Raw genomic sequence first — 18,538 nt, 5'->3', positions numbered from 1 at the left:
TAGTGCGACCCGGAGGCGGTGAACAGACTTCGTCCCACCTTGTGGGGTGCTTGGCCATCATATGCCTGTGCATGCTGCTGGTGGTGAGGCTGGTAGGGGTGGCTTCCCGGCTGATCTTGGCGCGACATAGGTTGCACACCACTGTTCGTCGGTCGTTTGCACTCTCACTGAAAAACATCCACAACTTTGAAGACCTAGGCCTCTACAGGGTGGCTTGGCGCAAGAGGGTGCTTTGGGAAACAGTTGGGGGAGTCTTCACTCTGGCCCTGCCTCTACCCCTGGCCACCCCACTGCCTCTTCCAACCTGTCCTGCTGCTGCACTTACCTCCCCCTTTGTAGACCGGTCCTCAGTTGGCTTAGCGAACCAGGTGGGGTCAGTCACCTCATCGTCCAGTGGCTCTTCCTCCAAATCTTCTGTGTGCTCCTCCCTCAGACTTACTGCCCTTACTACTACCTCACAGATAGACAACTGTGTCTCATCATCTTTGACCTCCTCACCCACTGAAAGCTCCTGAGACAATTGCCGTAAGTACCCAGCCTCATCACTCGGACCCTGGGAGCTTTCCAAAGGTTGGACATCGGTCTCGACAAACTCCTCAGGTGGGAGAGGAACCATTTTTTCCCAATTAAGGCAGGGGCCCGAGAACAGTTCCTGGGAGTTTGTCTGCTCATCAGAATGTGTCATTTTCATGGAGTGAGGAGGCTGGGAGGAAGGAGGAGCAGCGAGAGGATTCAGAGTTGCAGCAGTGGACGGCGTAGAAGACTGGGTAGTCGATACATTGCTGGATGCATTTTCTGCTATCCACGACAGGACCTGCTCACACTGCTCATTTGGTAATAAAAGTCTACCACGTGGACCTATATATTGTGATATGAAGCTGGGGACCCCAGAAACTTGTCTCTCTTCAAATCCCGCAGCAGCCGGCTGCGATTCACCTGGACCAGGAAGTCTGCCTGTGCCCACACCCTCACTTGGACCTCCGCGTCCTCGCCTGCGTCCACGGCCACGTCCTCTAGGCCTACCTTCCCCTTAGCATGGTGTATTTCGAATACAGCAGACACAGAGCGGTGTAAAATATTAGACAATTATTGGCCTGCACTTGGAGGCTGACAGCGGTTATGTTACGCACACTGTAGGCCAAAAAAATTATACGCTTGCCTGCAGAAAGGCCTAGCTGGCTAATATTGAGCCACTACAACTCCCAGCCGCCACAACAGTAATACACACGGTCACAGGTAGCCCTAAGGAGGATTTTTTTTTCAGTTTAAAAAAAAAACAAAACAGCAGCCTAGATAGCGTGTATATGTCTTTCCCTCTATCACAATTTGTGGGAAGTTGACAGGACGCACAGAGCTTTGCAAAAAATTAGACAATTATTGGCCTGCACTTGGAGTCTGACAGCGGTATTGTAACGCACACTGTAGGCCCAAAAGATTATACGCTTGCCTGCAGAAAGGCCTAGCTGGCTAATAGTGAGCCACTACAACTCCCAGCCGCCACAGCAGTAATGCACACGGTCACAGGTAGCCCTAAGGAGGATTTTTTCCCCATTTAAAAAAAAAAAAAAAAACAGCAGCCAAGATAGCGTGTATATGTCTTTCTCTTTATCAGCGGCTGTGGCTGTACAGTTTGCGGGAAGTTGACGGGACGCACAGAGCGGTGTAAAAATTAGGCAATTATTGGCCTGCACTTGGAGTCTGACAGCAGTACTGTAACACACACTGTAGGCCAAAAAAATTATATGCTTGCCTGCAGAAAGGCCTAGCTGGCTAATAGTGAGCCACTACAACTCACAGGAGCCACAACAGTAATGCACACGGTCACAGGTAGCCCTAAGCAAGAGCTTTTTTGGGGTACTTGTTGACAGGATTCTACAGTAGCACTGTCCCTGCCTCACCAGTACTTCCCCTATACTCTGTATAATTGGCTGCAGACTGAGAACGCAATAGTCTGCAGAGCCCAAGATGAAAAAAAAAAAAAAATGGTGCAAAACTGCTCCCAGCAGCCACAACAGTAATGCACACAGTCAGATGTGGCCCTAAGAAGGACCGTTGGGGTTATTGCAGATACAAACAGTAGTCTAACACTCTCCCTATAGCACCAGCAGCACCCTCCCTAATCTCTGCGAGCGTGTGTCTGAGGCGAGCAGCGGGCAGGACTGCCTTAATTACTCGGCGGTCACTTGTTCTCGCCAGCCACTCACTGCAGGGGGGTGGGATAGGGCTGGCACGTCACAGGAGGAAGTTGTAATGCCTTCCCTGCATGTCTATTGGCCAGAAAATGGCGCAAAACATGCAGGGAAGGAAATCAAATTGACTCGAATACCGCGTGGTCTCGCGTAACGAGCATCTCGAGTACCCTAATAATTGAGCGAGCATCAAGATCGGATGAGTACGTTCGCTCATCTCTAGTAATGACTAATCTATTTGCGATGGTTTCTGGGAATATGGTCACAGTCCAGGAGTAATAGAGCAAGTTGTGGCTTTAGTTTCACCTGGGCGCCCGTGATTTTAGGAATGAGGGCGAAAACCTCCTCCCAGAAATTTTTAACTATCGGGCATTCCCAAAGGATATGGAAAAGTGTACCGGCTTTGCCACATTTTCTCCAGCATTCGCTGCTTTGTGAAGGAAAGCTTATAACTAGTTTGATAGGAGTGTAGTACCACCGTGTTAATATTTATAATGAGTTTGTAATATATTTGTTGAGAGAGTAGATTTATTAGCCCACTCAAAAGTTTTTAACCATTGGGGTTGTGTCTTTTTACACCTCAAGTCTGTTTCCCAGTTTATCAAATGGGCTCTTTTAGACATTCCCATATTCCCTAATAGGATATTATAGAAATCTCTTGTTTTAGCCCCAACGGAACCGCCACGAGCAGTAAAGAGGGGCCCCAACTCATCTAGGATGTCCAAGGACCACAACCGATTTTTTTTAAGAAGGATTGAATTTAATAGAATGTAAAGAGATCTTCAGTCTCCAGTCCATAATGCTCCTAAAGGGCACCAAACGAGAGAATCTCCCCCCTCTATACAGCTTGAAACGAGTTTGATCCCGTTTCTCTTTCATCTCTCCATGCGCAGGTTTTGAATAAAGAATGTAAGGATCTCTATCGGGAGCTCAAGTTTCAGATTTTTTGGTATGTTGTTAAATTTGTGGACATAGGTATTCCAGGCCTGCAGTGTTGCTAACATAGGAGGAGACATGTCATGAATATCTATCAAAGGATGATACATCAGGTATAAAGTTTCTATCATGCACGCCTCCAGGAGAGATCTCAAGGACCTTTTTTATTCGCTTGTTTTTCTATAAGACACAACGCCGGGAGATCTGAATCTCGTAACCAAGTCATAAATTGGCTTAGGATTGTCGCTTGATAGTAAGAGTGCAGGTTAGGAACTCCCATTCCCCCTGTTTACGATGTTGATATAAAATCTGAGCAGCCACTCTATGTCTCTTTCTACTCCAAATATAGCTCATGAGTTGGGTTTGAAATTTTGATATAGTTACTGACTGGATTGGATAGCTTAATGTGCGAAACAGATATAATATTTTTGGTAGTAGTAGCATGTTGTAAAGAACAATTTTCCCTAACCAGGAGTGTTCCATTTTCCACAAGCGATCAAGCTGGTTTTGAAATTTTAGATGGAGCGGGCCCAAGTTTAATGGTACAATGTTTGATAGGGGGTAGCATAGTTTTATGCCCAAGTACGGGATCTCAGAATGCCATTGGAAAGGGAATTCTCTCTGGATATCCAATTTTTACTGTTTGTCTATATTGATGTTTAATATTTGCAACATGTCTACATTTAATTTATAGTATGAGACTTTGCTAAACATCTCTATACACTCTATTGTTTTTCTCAAGGAGTTCAGGGGGTCTGATAAGAATAAAATAACGTCATCGGCAAATAGTCCTATTTTATGTTGTCTGTCGCTCAGGTGCACTCCTCTAATTTCAGGGGAGAATCTTATTAACTCTGCTAAAGGCTCCATTATCATGATAAAGAGTAGGGGAGAGAGGGGGCACCCCTGGCGAGTGCAATTTGTAATTTTGAATGGTGAAGACAAGGCTCCACCCACTAACACTCTTTCGGATGGTGATGAGTACAAGGCACTGATGGCCTGTAGAAATGTGCCACTTATTCCAAATTTCTGGAGAGCTGCAAAGACGAACCCCCAATGAAGTCTATCGAACGCCTTCTCTATATCCAGGGCAAGGAGGAGAGAAGGCGCTCGACTCGACCCCACCTTTGAGATCAGGTTCAGAGCCCTTCTTGTGCCATCCGCTGCTTGTCTCCCTTTTGTGAATCCCACCTGGTCTTTATGAATTATCTTCGGGAGGACCTCTACTAGTTTTGTAGCTAGAATTTTAGAATATTTTGTATGTAAATTTAATAGGAAGATTGGTCTGCAATGAGAAGGGACAGTGGGGGATTTATCTGGTTTAGGAATCATAGTGATTGTTGCTTGTAGCATTTCTGATGGCAAGGAACCATTTGACATCGCATCGTTAAGTGTTTTTTCTAGGTGAACAGTTAAGGGGGAGCAAATAATTTATAATATTCGTTTGTGAAGCCATCTGGCCCAGGACATTTAAAATTTTTTAATTGGTTAATAGTTTTAGTAATTTCCGAGATGGATATAGGTTTATCTAGTTCCTGCGGCCTAGTGCCCAGTGTGGGGAGAGACATTTTATTTAAGAATGTATCGATAATGGCGGAGTTGGACTGAGGGATGTCAGGATCCTCTTTCAAATTGTATAGTTTAGAATAGTAATCTTTCAATGATTCAGCTATTTTCTGGTGGTGGGAAATTTTGAGAGCGGGGTTGTTGCTGTAGGTCAAGTACGGGATTTTGGTTTTAACTCTTTTTGGCTTTGCGAGGTTAGCCATTAATTTTGAGGGTTTATCTATGTTGGAATAAACGTTGGCCTTATAATACACAGAGTCTTTCTCAAAGTTTTCAAGAAGAGTTGATCTAAATTTCATCTAAGTGTTATCAGGTCATTTGTATATATATTCTTTTCTGATGAGGTTTGTATTGCTTTCTCTGCTGTTTTTATTTTGTCTAGATGTTCTTCGATCTGTTTTTTCCTCTCTTTTTTGTGTTGGCTGCTGATTTTTATTAATATTCCTCTTATAACTGCTTTATGGGCGTTCCAGATCGTAGAATTTTTTATTTCTCGTTTTAGTTTAAGATGAAGTACTCGTCAATCGCGTCACCAATTATTTTTCTTTTTTTAGGCATTTGAGTAAGTTTACATTGTTTCGCCATATTTTTAGGTTGAGGTTATTATTTGGGGTTCCAAGATCTAGTTTCAATGAGATGAGATACATGAGAGCCTCCTTAATATGGAAAAAATGCACTCTCGCTAATACATCGCGGGGAGATGCTGCCGATATAAATTTTGGTTATTATACGGTCATTTTCAGAAGTGTTTGGTAGAAGAGTCTCTATAAGTCTGGAGAGATAATCTTTTAGCTCAGATTGTTCAATATTTTCAGGAACACCTCTAAGTTTAATATTATTCCTCCTATTCCTATCCTCCAAATCTGCTAGTTTAAGCTTGATGGATAATACTTCTTCCTCCAACGCATAGTGCGCATCTATTAGGTTATTGTGCGAGGTTGTAAACTCCGCCATTTTGCTTTCAACATGTTCCGTACAATCTCCCAGTTCTAAGAGGGATTGGTGGAATGAGGAAGACAGCTGTTTCATATCATTTTGTAGCGTATCTCTTAACGCTATAATCATGTTTTTTATAAAGTCCTCTGAAGCAGGAATATTGGATGTGGGGACGTTTACAATAAGGTCTTTCTCTTCTTCAGAACTTAATTATGAGGAGTGTGGTGTGGACAGTCTCGGTTTTTGTTTTTCTGGGCTGTTTGAAGATGACTGAGACTGAGGCGAGATAGTAGAAAATGGATGAGCAGCCATTTTGTGCATCTGTGAGGTTCTCATAGGCTCAGTTGCAGATAATGTATTTCTGGGCATGTTTTCTACTCCTTCCTCATTATGGAACTTTGCATGGCTTTTATTTCTCTTTTAGTGTTTTTATTTGAGCCATTTATCTGGGTTCCCTGTTGTGTTGTTGGGGCTGGGGGGGTCGGAGAGTGCCTAGACACCATGTTAAGTGAGCTCCACTTTTTATCAGTCCCCCCCATCCCCTAGCTTACCAGTCCTCTCTGCAGGCTCCCCTGCTCTGTTGGCTGTTTGTGAGAGCTGTCGGCGTCCGGAGCTCCGATCACTGCAGCTGCTGTGACAGGCGTTCTCCCTGGCTCTGTGTCCGATGCTGAGATAGTGGGGGAAGGCGGCTTCTTAGGGAGTGTGGACCGCTCCCGGTCTTCAGGTCGCATCGTGAAGAAGTCCGAGACCCTCTGAGGGTGGCAGTTTGAACACCTTTCTTTTTGGCATGGTGTCCAGAGGCTTAGGAGGTAATTTGTGATTGGAAATTTGCTGCTGGTTAGATGGTTTGTTTGCTTTTTAGGCTGGATAGAGATGGAGCTCCGCCCGAGATGTCCATCTTCCTTTTCAGTCAGGCCACGCCCAATAAGATGTCCTTTCAATGATACATTCATTCACTCAACTAAACCAGCAGCCTGTGTATAAAATGGAATCTGAAAGATCCACTCAAATTGTTCTCGGCACAGAAGCTACTAACCTTGTGATTCTTCAACTGTGACCCATTAACATTTTGAATTTGTAAGGAAACTGCATAATATAAAATTATATTTTCCAAAGTTTTTCATGTACTGTTCACATTTGCCCTTTTACATGAATGTGCCAACATGTACTCAGAATATGTATATACGTATCCACAACCATGCTTGCATGGCTGTGGATACATATTCAAGTGGGATACCAAAAGGTTTTGTCCTAGGCCCAGTGTTGCTAAACATTTTTATAAATGATCTGTAGGATGGAATTGGGGGAAAACTTGCTGACGACACAATCAAATTTTCTGACAATACAAAGTTAGGAGGAAAAGCTAACACTAAAGAGGAGAGAAAGGATTAAAAAAAAAGATCTAGAAAAGCTTGAACATTCAGTGATGACTTACAGAATGGTATTTAAAAAGGGAAAATGCAAAGTCCTACATCTGGGCAAGAAAAAAGAAAAGAGCACATACAGAATGGGAGAAAATAAGCTAAGCAGCATGTGTGAAAAAGACTTTGGTATACTAATAGATCATAGACTGAACAAGAGTCAACAATGTGATGCAGTATCCAAAAAGGCAAACACAATTCTGGAATGTATTAAGAGAAGCATAGAGACTAGATCACGTGAGGTAATTATTCCCCTCTACTCTTCCTTAGTCAGACCTCATCTGGAATACTGTGTCCAGTTCTGGGCACCCCACTTTAAAATAGACACCGATAAACGGAAGCAAGTTCAGAGAAGAGTTACCAAGATGGCTAGCAGTATGCCAATCATGTCCTATGAGGAATGGGAATGTTTAACTTGCAAAAAAGAAGGCTGAGAGGAGACTTAACAGCTGTGTACAAATATCTGAAGGCTGTCACAGTGCAGGGGGATCAGCCCTATCCTCATTTGCAAAAGGAAAGACTAGAAGCAATGGGATGAAACTGAAAGGGAAGAGACACACATTAGATATTGGAAAAAAAATTTCTGACAGTTAATGTGATTATTAAGTGGACCAGGTTGCCATGGACGGTGGTGAGTTCTCCTTCAATGGAAGTGTTCAAACAAAAGCTGGACAAATGTCTATCTGGGATGATTTAGTGAATCCTGCAATGAGCAGGGGATTTGAGCAGATGACCCTGGAGGACCCTTCCAATTCTATAATTTACACAACCACCATCTTGTGGTAAGGGTCCAATGTAATCCGCTTGCCAAATTTGACCAAGACCAAGTCATTAACCTCTTGCTATTTGATCCTGTACTACGTATGGTACAGGTCTTTGCTGTGAATGTTGGCAAACTGGACATTTTAAGATTACTTATTTTTGCAGATCTAACCTGATGGTCACTGCTCGGGATTGTACCCACTGAAAGATGGCTTTTTCTCTGAAATGTCCATATTTTTGTTGAGCTCAATGGGCCTACTCCCCAAATTTGTCATCTGTATGGGATTCCTCAGTGTCAGCAGCTGATATCTTTCAGTGTTCATCAGCTATTGTGTTAAAGAGTCTCTCCAAGGTATCTGAAGCACAATGAGCCTCAACATGAAATACAGTCACAATAACTCTCTCACAATAAATCTTGCGATAACTAATTTCCTCATATCTCTTTACTATACATTGAATTGTGTAAATCTAGCATTTACATGAAATATGATTCTAATTTGATACTTACCATTTGGTAACTGGAATACAATACATTTTAATATATCAATTCCAATACTATATTAGGAATTGGGACTATCAATACCGAATACATTGTTGTGGGTACATTTACCAATTGTAAGGGAAATTTTAGTTTGGACCGCATCATATATATATATATATATATATATATACATATATATATTAAAATACGATAGTCCACAACCATCAATTCATGAGCGATAGCTTGAGACTGCATTTCTGCTGCCTTAACACACTGCGTCACACATACACACTTATTTGCTACGCCGCAGAATTTCCACCCCTGTGCAGGAGGTCTTATAAAAAGTTGTTTATAATCAGAAATACTCTTCAACTTAGAGTCAAAGATTTAATGTTATCATGGAGATTAACAAGAAGTCCTAAGGTCCTTTATGTAGTTTTCTCTGTCTGTATATTTCACATCTTGCATGATGATAAATGTGGATTTTGATCACATTTAGTTTCTAGATTTTGTTTCCTTCTAAATTGTAAACCGGCCCTTCATCTCATTTATTCTTTGTAGCTCAATCGTTATATGAAGGGAATTAATATTATGACTCTTGGGGGAGAATTGATTTACCTGGATGATAAAGGAAATGGTCCTGTAGGATTTGATCTGGTAAATTATAATGTACATTCTAACGGTACTGTGGAGAAACATCTAGTCGGACACTTCCATGAAGACAATGGTCATCGTCAGTTCACCATTAATGACAGTTTAATCCTTTGGAATTCACAACTTCTCCAGGTAATAACAGGTTTTCCTGTTTCAGCTGTCAACACTTAGAGAAAATTGCTGTTATCTATTGTAAGCAGAGAAGCCTGGGACATAACCCCTAATGAATATTCATGAGCAGCTATTTTATTAAGACACATTAGGAAGATCACAATATAAGATTTACAACATAATTACCCTCATATAGTGCAGGATCTGCAGGTTTAATTTTTTTTAAATAATCCAAAAGGGAAATTTTGTTAATTTTATTAAACTTTATTTATCGTTTTGTCCAACAAAATGTCCTTTGTTTGATCTGATTTGTGTTTTTATCTTAAAAATGTATGAAAATGCTTTGGAATACTTTTGTATGTCCGCTACCGAAACATAACAATGCACATGAATCTGTTACATAAGACCTGTGGCCCTATTATTGAAATGTTTCCTAGTGGGTGTGTTTTCAGGGGGCCAAATTAATGTTAATTGTCGAGCTGACATTGCTGACAAATCAAATACAATTCTGAATTTGATTGGAAGGGGTCTGTCTTTATTAGCGCACATCTCAATTGATAGGGTAAAATAAAAGAGAACATATTCTTGGGAGACTGGTGCTGATAACGTCAAGGTCTCCATTCTGGATTTCCTATACCACTTCAGCAAGACTAAGATATTGTTTTTGAAATGCTCTTACTTAATGGAAAATCACAAGGTTTATGATATAACAAACAGAAGATATAAAATGGATACATATTTATTGCTCTCACATTTCCCCTCTTTTTGCAACAGTTGCCTCATGTTTCATAGCCCCCAAATTTGGCATGATCTCCATTTTCATCCCAGAAAATATATATATATATATATATATATATATATATATATATATATATATATATATATATATATATATATATATATCTCACAAGGAAACATGGTGCAACCATTTAGTTATGTCTGGGTTGGATTTCTTTAATAACATGAGTTGCAAATCTGTGTAATCGTTGACCCGTGAACCAGTTATTACATAATCCAGTGCATTAGGTATACACTGAATTCAACACCACAGGAGTAGACAACTACACAAGAAAATATACAAAAAAGTAGACAAAGGCAAGATGTAATGAACCAGGAATCAGAAAACAAATCAAACCATTCCTGGTCCGGCCTGAGTGTCTGTACTAACTTTCTAAATACTATGTTGCATATTGTTATGAATAGATTCTGAATCATCACATATCTTCAAATTTTTCACATCCATGATTGAATACCATCAAGTGTAGCTCTGTTCTGTAGAGCAGCTTTTTCAGTACCTTGTACATCCAACAGTAATAAGTGAAGAGCCTGTGAGGTAGCTCTGGGGGCTCTTGCCATACTACAAGCTATACCTAGCTATTAGTTATTGCTAGTCCCCAGCAATGTGGGGGCAGGTGGTGCTTTCAGTGTATTTGCTGCATTGGGCAACTGTTGGGGAAAATATTAGAGTTACTAGTACTGCTGGTACTATTATTGGGGGTCACTATTACTCCTGGGCCAATTATTGGGGGTCACTGCTACTGCTAGGGCAACTATTGGGGGTCACTATTTCTGCTTGTGCAATTGTTAAGGGTAACTGTACCAGCAGTGACAGTGACCCTTAATAATTGCCCCAGCAGTGATAGCGACTCCCAATAATTGCTCCAGGAGTAATAGTGACCCCCAATATTTATCACTGCTGGGGCAATTACTAGGCGTCTCTATCACTGCTGGGGCAATTACTGAGGGTTACTATCACTGCAGGGGCAATTACTGGGGGTGACTATTTCTGCTGTGGCTATAATTGTTGGGGCACTATCACTGCAAAGGGCGACTATTGTTGGGGCACTATTCCTGCTGTGGCTATAATTGTTGGGGCATGATTTCTGCTGTGGCTATAACTATGGGGGCACTAATGCTGCTGTGGCTATAATTGTGGGGGCAATAATGCTGCAGTGGCTATATTTTTGTGGAGGTGCTATTGCTGCTGTGGCTACTATTGTGGGGCACTATTACTGCTGTGGCTATAATGGTTGGGGCACTGATGCTGGTGGGGCTACTATTGTGGGGGCACTATTACTGCTGTGTCCACTATTGTGGGGGTACTATCACTGCTGTGGCTACTATTGTGGTGTCACCATTATTGCTGTGCCTATATTTGTTGGGGCACTGTTTCTGCTGTGGCTAATTGTTGGGTTACTGATGCTGCTGGGGCTACTATTGTGGGGGCACTATTACTGCTGTGTCTTCTTTTTTCGTGGGCACTATTACTGCTGTGGCTATAATTGTTGGGGCACTGATGCTGCTGGGGCAACTATTGTGGGAGCACTATTATTGTTGTGGCTACTATTGTGAGGGCACTATATTATGTGGGAGCACTATGTTATGTAGGGGCGCACTGTGGTACCACTATGTGGGTGCACTGTGGGGGCAGTGTGTGTGGGCACTATGTGGGGGAACTGTGGAGGCACTGTGTGGGCACTATGTTATGTGGGGGCGCACTGTGGGGGCAGCATGTGGGAGCACCATGTTATGTGGGGGAACTATGTGGGAGCAGCTTGTGGAAGCACTATGGGAGCACCATGTGGGGCACCGTATGGAGCACTATGTTATTTGGCGGCACTGTGGGAGCACCATGCGGGGACACTATGTTATGTGTGGCACTAAGTGTGGGGGCACTAAGTGGCACTGTGTAGGTGCACCATAGGGGGCACTGTGTGAGAGCATGTGGTGTTACTTTCACTTTTAATTACTTTCAATGGCAGAGCATTGCGGTCTCCTGCTACTGCTGTCACAGCAGTAGCAGGAAATCCCTCCATCTCCCCAGCATGTCCCCTCATCACTGGACACTGGGAGATCACTGTCACATCATTGTCCCAGTATCCAGTAATGAGGGTGCATGCTGCAGAGATGGAGGAATCTCCTGCTATGTCTGTCACAGCTCTAGCAGGAGATCGTGATGCTCTGCCATTGAAAGTAAAGATAAAGATCATGATCTCCTGCTACTGCGTTGACAGCTGTTGTAAGAGATTCCTTCATCTCACTGGGACATCAGCTGGGGAGATGAAGGATTCTCCTGCTACAGCTGTCACAGCTCTAACAGGAGATCACATTGCTCTCCCATTGCTGGGGCCAGGCGGCTGTCAACTCCATTGAAAGCAGTGAGATCAGGGAACTCGCATGGAGTGAGAGAGCTATATCAGGCCATCACTCAAAGCCTGATATCGCTCTCCTCATCACAGAGTGCTTCTCTCATAATGACGCCGGTCTTCCAGTCATGTGACTGGCGTCATCAGGAATGCGCATGCTGAGGGAGAGAGAGGGCAGTGCATCATGGGAACTACCTGGGTGGCGCCATCTTTGAATGATTCTTCAGGCCAGCTTTACAAGGAGAAGATAAGGAGTAAAAAGGTGAGCAGAATATCGTTTTTTTAAAAATGTGTAATGCTGTATTGTATGATGCTTTTAATCTACAGGGCATTAATGGAAAAAAATCACTTTGGGGGCGGGGCAACCCCTTTAATCTTAAATTGCATTAGTTTGATTAACCAGCCTAATTACTGTGAAAGTTTGATCATCTAGATAGTCTATAGCTTTAACCAACTTATCCTCCATTTGTGGTATGAATGGGCAAATAAACCATCTTGTTGACCATGGCCATAGACACTACCCAAGGCTGAACATTTGGCCTCAGCCAATTATCTGCAGCTCTCTTGAAAAGTGCGTCTTCAGGGCTTACCATTTATGACAGATCATCATGCGGTAACAGAAAAGTGGCATTATTACTACCATGTTATCGAAGACTGCAGGCAACTTGTCATCAAGGAGCAGGACATCCTATGCTCTGGCCCAGGGTGTAATTGGAAAACACAATTGCTACCTAGGACATTGAAGATGATGCTATAGGAGCATGAGTACATATCCAACAATTTTTCTACGTCACCAAACGCTGCAGTAAGCACTTCATGATATTTAACAAACTTATTGTCCCAATTATTTTCCAACATATTATTCAAGGCCCAAACAAATAATAGTATGACCATAACTAAAAGGATATGCATCGTTCTAGTGGGTAGTTGATTCTGTTTTTTGGATGGAGACTGGCATAAAGTGGTTGGCGTGGATCCAATTGTCTTTTCCTTCCAATTTAACCTGAGTGGCAGTTGTCAACTGTATCTGGTATGGACAATCAAGTCTCAGTTCCAAACTTTTTTCTGACGTCTTTTTTTAGGATATTCGAGTCACATGAAAGCAAAACTATGTGATTCCTCTTTTGAGTTTGAATCTGGAATCAAGGAAAATACAGATTTATAAAGGACAGTTAACTTCTGATATAAGGCACTTGCATGGGAAGGGAGGTCCTCATGCTGGGGCTGAAGAAAGTATAGGCCTGTTACGGGTGTCCCTACCAAAGACAACTTCATAGGGGCTCAACTCAGTCTTACGATTAGCCATAGGTCTGACCAGGTAGAGAGCTAATGAAATGTGTACCTATATTATTTTCTATGACATCTGGTACACCATATAAATAGAAATTACTTCATTTGCCAATCTTTTAGCCAAAGTTTTGACGTTGGCATTTTTATTTATTTTATAAGCCACGTGAGAGAAGGTCTACGCAAACCAACAACAACTCCAAAGGAACTATCTTTGGTAGCTGTATGTAGTCAGTCTTCAGTCACTGAAACAGATAGTCAGGTGTTGAAGTAACAGCGAGAAGGTACGTTAACTAATTGGGCTGGATTGTGACAGGCACATACCATGTAGCCTTGTACAAACAGCAGTGTTGAACCCTGGGTCAAGCCAAGCAGAAGACACTATGCTACACATTACCTTCTTGGATTGGCATCAAGGAGTAAAGCATATGCAGGAGGCACAGGAAATTATTAGAGATGAGCGAGCACCAAAATGCTCGGGTGCTCGTTACTCGAGACGAACTTTTCGCGATGCTCGAGGGTTCGTTTCGAGTAACGAACCCCATTGAAGTCAATGGGCGACCCGAGCATTTTTGTATATCGCCGATGCTCGCTAAGGTTTTCATTTGTGAAAATCGGGGCAATTCAAGAAAGTGATGGGAACGACACAGCAACGGATAGGGCAGGCGAGGGGCTACATGTTGGGCTGCATCTCAAGTTCACAGGTCCCACTATTAAGCCACAATAGCGGCAAGAGTGGCCCCCCCCAACAACTTTTACTTCTGAAAAACCCTCATTAGCAATGGATACCTTAGCTAAGCACCACACTACCTCCAACAAAGCACAATCACTGCCTGCATGACACTCCGCTGCCACTTCTCCTGGGTTACATGCTTCCCAACCCCCCCTGCACGACCCAGTGTCCACAGCGCACACCAAATTGTCCCTGCGCAGCCTTCAGCTGCCCTCATGCCACGCCACCCTCATGTCTATTTATAAGTGCGTCTGCTAGAGGAACCGCAGGCACACACTGCATAGGGTTGGCACGGCTAGGCAGCGACCCTCTTTAAAAGGGGCGGGGCGATAGCCCACAATGCTGTACAGAAGCAATGAGAAATATAATCCTGTGCCACCACCATCAGGAGCTGCACACGTGGGCATAGCAATGGGGAACCTATGTGCCACACACTATTCATTCTGTCAAGGTGTCTGCATGCCCCAGTCAGACCGCGGTTTTTTATAAATAGTCACAGGCAGGTACAACTGGGAATCCCCAACTCCGCAATGGGATTTCCGTGTGCACCCACAGCATGGGTGGCTCCCTGGAACCCACCCGCTGTACATAAATGTATCCCATTGCAGTGCCCTGGACAGCAGAGCTAACGTCAGATGAAATGCAGGTGGGCTTCGGCCCACACTGCATGCCCCAGTCAGACTGGGGTTCTTTAGAAGTGGACACATGTAGTTACAACTCCCTGTGGACCCACAGCATGGGTGGGTGCCAGGAAGCCACCGGCGGTACATAAATATATCCCATTGCATTGCCCATCACAGCTGAGGTAATAATGTCATGTTTAATGCAGGTGGGCTTCGGCCCACACTGCATGCCCCAGTCAGACTGGGGTTCTTTAGAAGTGGACACAGATGCATTTACAACTCCCTGTGGACCCACAGCATGGGTGGCTCCCTGGAACCCACCGGCGGTACATAAAAATATCCCATTGCATTGCCCATCACAGCTGAGGTAACGTCAGACGTAATGGAGGTGGGCTAAAAATTAATTCGATTACACTGTAGGCGAGGGCCCCCAAAAATTGGTGTATCAACAGTACTAATGTACCTCACAAAAATTGCCCATGCCCAACCAAGAGGGCAGGTGAAAGCCATTAATCGCTTTGGTTAATGTGGCTTAATTGGTAACTAGGCCAGGAGGCAGCCCAGTTAAAATAAAAATTGGTTGAGGTGAAAGTTTCAACGCTTTAATGAGCATTGAAACATATAAAAATTGTTTACAAAAATTATATGACTGAGCCTTGTGGGCCTAAGAAAAATTGCCCGTTCGGCGTGATTATGTGAGGTTTCAGGAGGAGGAGCAGGAGGAGGAGGAGGAATATTATACACAGATTGATGAAGCGAAAAGGTCCCCGTTTTTGATGGGGATACAGAACGATGCTTCCATCCGCGGGTGCAGCCTACGTATTGCTTAGGTATCGCTGCTGTCCGCTGGTGGAGAAGAGAAGTCTGGGGAAATCCAGGCTTTGTTCATCTTGATGAGTGTTAGCCTGTCGGCACTGTCGGTTGACAGGCGGGTACGCTTATCTGTGATGATTCCCCCAGCCGCACTAAACAGCCTCTCTGACAAGACGCTAGCCGCAGGACAAGCAAGCACCTCCAGGGCATACAGCGCGAGTTCAGGCCACGTGTCCAGCTTCGACACCCAGTAGTTGTAGGGGGCAGAGGCGTCACCGAGGACGGTCGTGCGATCGGCTATGTACTCCCTCACCATCCTTTTACAGTGCTCCCGCCGACTCAGCCGTGACTGGGGAGCGGTGACACAGTCTTGCTGGGGAGCCATAAAGCAGTCAAGGGCCTTAAAGAGTGTTGGCCTGCCTGTGCTGTACATGCTGCCTGATCTCCGCGCCTCCCCTGCTACCTGGCCCTCGGAACTGCGCCTTCGGCCACTAGCGCTGTCGTATGGGAATTTTACCATCAGTTTGTCCGCCAGGGTCCTGTGGTATAGCAACACTCTCGAACCCTTTCCTCTTCGGGTATGAGAGTGGAAAGGCTCTCCTTGTACCGTGGGTCGAGCAGTGTGTACACCCAGTAATCCGTAGTGGCCAGAATGCGTGTAATGCGAGGGTCACGAGAAAGGCATCCTAACATGAAGTCAGCCATGTGTGCCAGGGTACCTGTACGCAACACATGGCTGTCCTCACTAGGAAGATCACTTTCAGGATCCTCCTCCTCCTCCTCCTCCTCAGGCCATACACGCTGAAAGGATGACAGGCCATCAGCATGTGTACCCTCACCAGTGGGCCAAGCTGTCTCTTCCCCCTCCTCCTCATCTTCCTCCTCTCCTCCTCCTCCTCACTGCGCTGAGATATAGACAGGAGGGTGCTCTGACTATCCAGCGACATACTGTCTTCTCCCGGCTCTGTTTCCGAGTGCAAAGCGTCTGCCTTTATGCTTTGCAGGGAACTTCTCAAGAGGCATAGCAGAGGAATGGTGACGATAATGATTGCAGCATCGCCGCTCACCACCTGGGTCGACTCCTCAAACTTTCCAAGGACCTGGCAGATGTCTGCCAACCAGGCCCACTCTTCTGAAAATAATTGAGGAGGCTGCGCCGCCCATGTTGGAGTTGGTATTCCACTATAGCTCTACGCTGCTCATAGAGCCTGGCCAACATGTGGAGCGTAGAGTTCCACCGTGTGGGCACGTCGCACAGCAGTCGGTGCACGGGCAGATTAAACCGATGTTGCAGGGTGCGCAGGGTGGCAGCGTCCGTGTGGGACTTGCGGAAATGTGCGCAGAGCCGGCGCACCTTTCCGAGCAGGTCTGACAAGCGTGGGTAGCTTTTCAGAAAGCGCTGAACCACCAAATTAAAGACGTGGGCCAGGCATGGCACGTGCGTGAGGCTGCCGAGCTGCAGAGCCGCCACCAGGTTACGGCCGTTGTCACACACGACCATGCCCGGTTGGAGGCTCAGCAGCGCAAGCCAGCGGTCGGTCGGCTCTGTCAGACCCTGCAGCAGTTCGTGGGCCGTGTGCCTCTTATCTCCTAAGCTGAGTAGTTTCAGCACGGCCTGCTGACGCTTGCTCACTGCTGTGCTGCACGACGCGCGACACCGACTGCTGGCGACGTGCTGCTGCTGACACATCTTGATTGTGAGACAGAGGTTGCGTTGGAGGAGGAGGAGGAGGGTGGTTTAGTGGAGGAAGCATACACCGCCGCAGATACCACCACCGAGCTGTGGCCCGCAATTCTGGGGGTGGGTAGGACGTGAGCGGTCCCAGGCTCTGACTCTGTCCCAGCCTCCACTAAATTCACCCAATGTGCCATCAGGGAGATATAGTGGCCCTGCCCGCCTGTGCTTGTCCACGTGTCCGTTGTTAAGTGGACCTTGGCAGTAACCGCGTTGGTGAGGGCGCGTACAATGTTTCGGGAGACGTGGTCATGCAGGGCTGGGACGGCACATCGGGAAAAGTAGTGGCGACTGGGAACTGAGTAGCGCGGGGCCGCCGCCACCATCATACTTTTGAAGGACTCCGTTTCCACAACCCTATACGGCAGCATCTCCAGGCTGATAAATTTGGCTACGTGCACGTTTAACGCTTGAGCGTGCGGGTGCGTGGCGGCGTACTTGCGCTTGCGCTCAAACACTTGCGCTAGCGACGGCTGGACGGTGCGCTGAGAGACATTGGTGGATGGGGCCGAGGACAGCAGAGGTGAGGGTGTGGGTGCAGGCCAGGAGACGGTAGTGCCTGTGTCCTCAGAGCGGGCTTGGATCTCAGTGGCAGGTTGGGGCACAGGGGGAGAGGCAGTGGTGCAAACCGGAGGCGGTGAACGGCCTTCGTCCCACCATGCTGGTGGTGGTGAGGCTGGTGGTGGTGGCTCCCCGGCTGATCTTGGCGCGACAAAGGTTGCACACCACTGTTCGTCGGTCGTCTGCACTCTCAGTGAAAAACTGCCAGACCTTTGAGCACCTCGGCCTCTGCAGGGTGGCATGGCGCGAGGGGGCGCTTTGGGAAACAATTGGTGGATTATTCAGTCTGGCCCTGCCTCTACCCCTGGACACCGCACTGCCTCTTGCAACCTGCCCTGCTGCTGCCCTTGCCTCCCCCTCTGAAGACGTGTCCTCAGTAGGCATAGCAAACCAGGTGGGGTCAGTCACCTCATTGTCCTGCTGCTCTTCCTCAGAATCCTCGGTGCGCTCCTCCCTCGGACTTAATGCCCTTACTACTACCTCACTGCTAGACAACTGTGTCTCATCATCATCGGCCTCCTCACCCACTGAAAGATCTTGAGACAGTTGCCGGTAGTCCCCAGCCTCATCCCCCGGACCCCGGG

At 45.6% G+C, this 18,538-nt stretch overlaps 1 protein-coding gene across 1 annotated transcript in view; it reads left to right on the top strand.

Moving 5' to 3' along the window:
- The window catches only part of LOC136571728 (vomeronasal type-2 receptor 26-like), an 85,246-nt gene that overhangs the window by 47,354 nt on the left and 19,354 nt on the right, over window positions 1–18,538 (top strand). Inside the window, exon 3 of the mRNA XM_066572609.1 lies at window positions 8,853–9,077. Within this exon, the coding sequence (XP_066428706.1) occupies window positions 8,853–9,077 (225 nt within the window). The remainder of the gene's footprint in view (window positions 1–8,852; window positions 9,078–18,538) is intronic.

This window comes from Eleutherodactylus coqui, chromosome 1 (assembly GCF_035609145.1).
Source record: "Eleutherodactylus coqui strain aEleCoq1 chromosome 1, aEleCoq1.hap1, whole genome shotgun sequence".
NCBI classification, from domain to species: Eukaryota; Metazoa; Chordata; class Amphibia; order Anura; family Eleutherodactylidae; genus Eleutherodactylus; species Eleutherodactylus coqui.
This window is presented reverse-complemented; position numbering and strand designations above follow the sequence as displayed.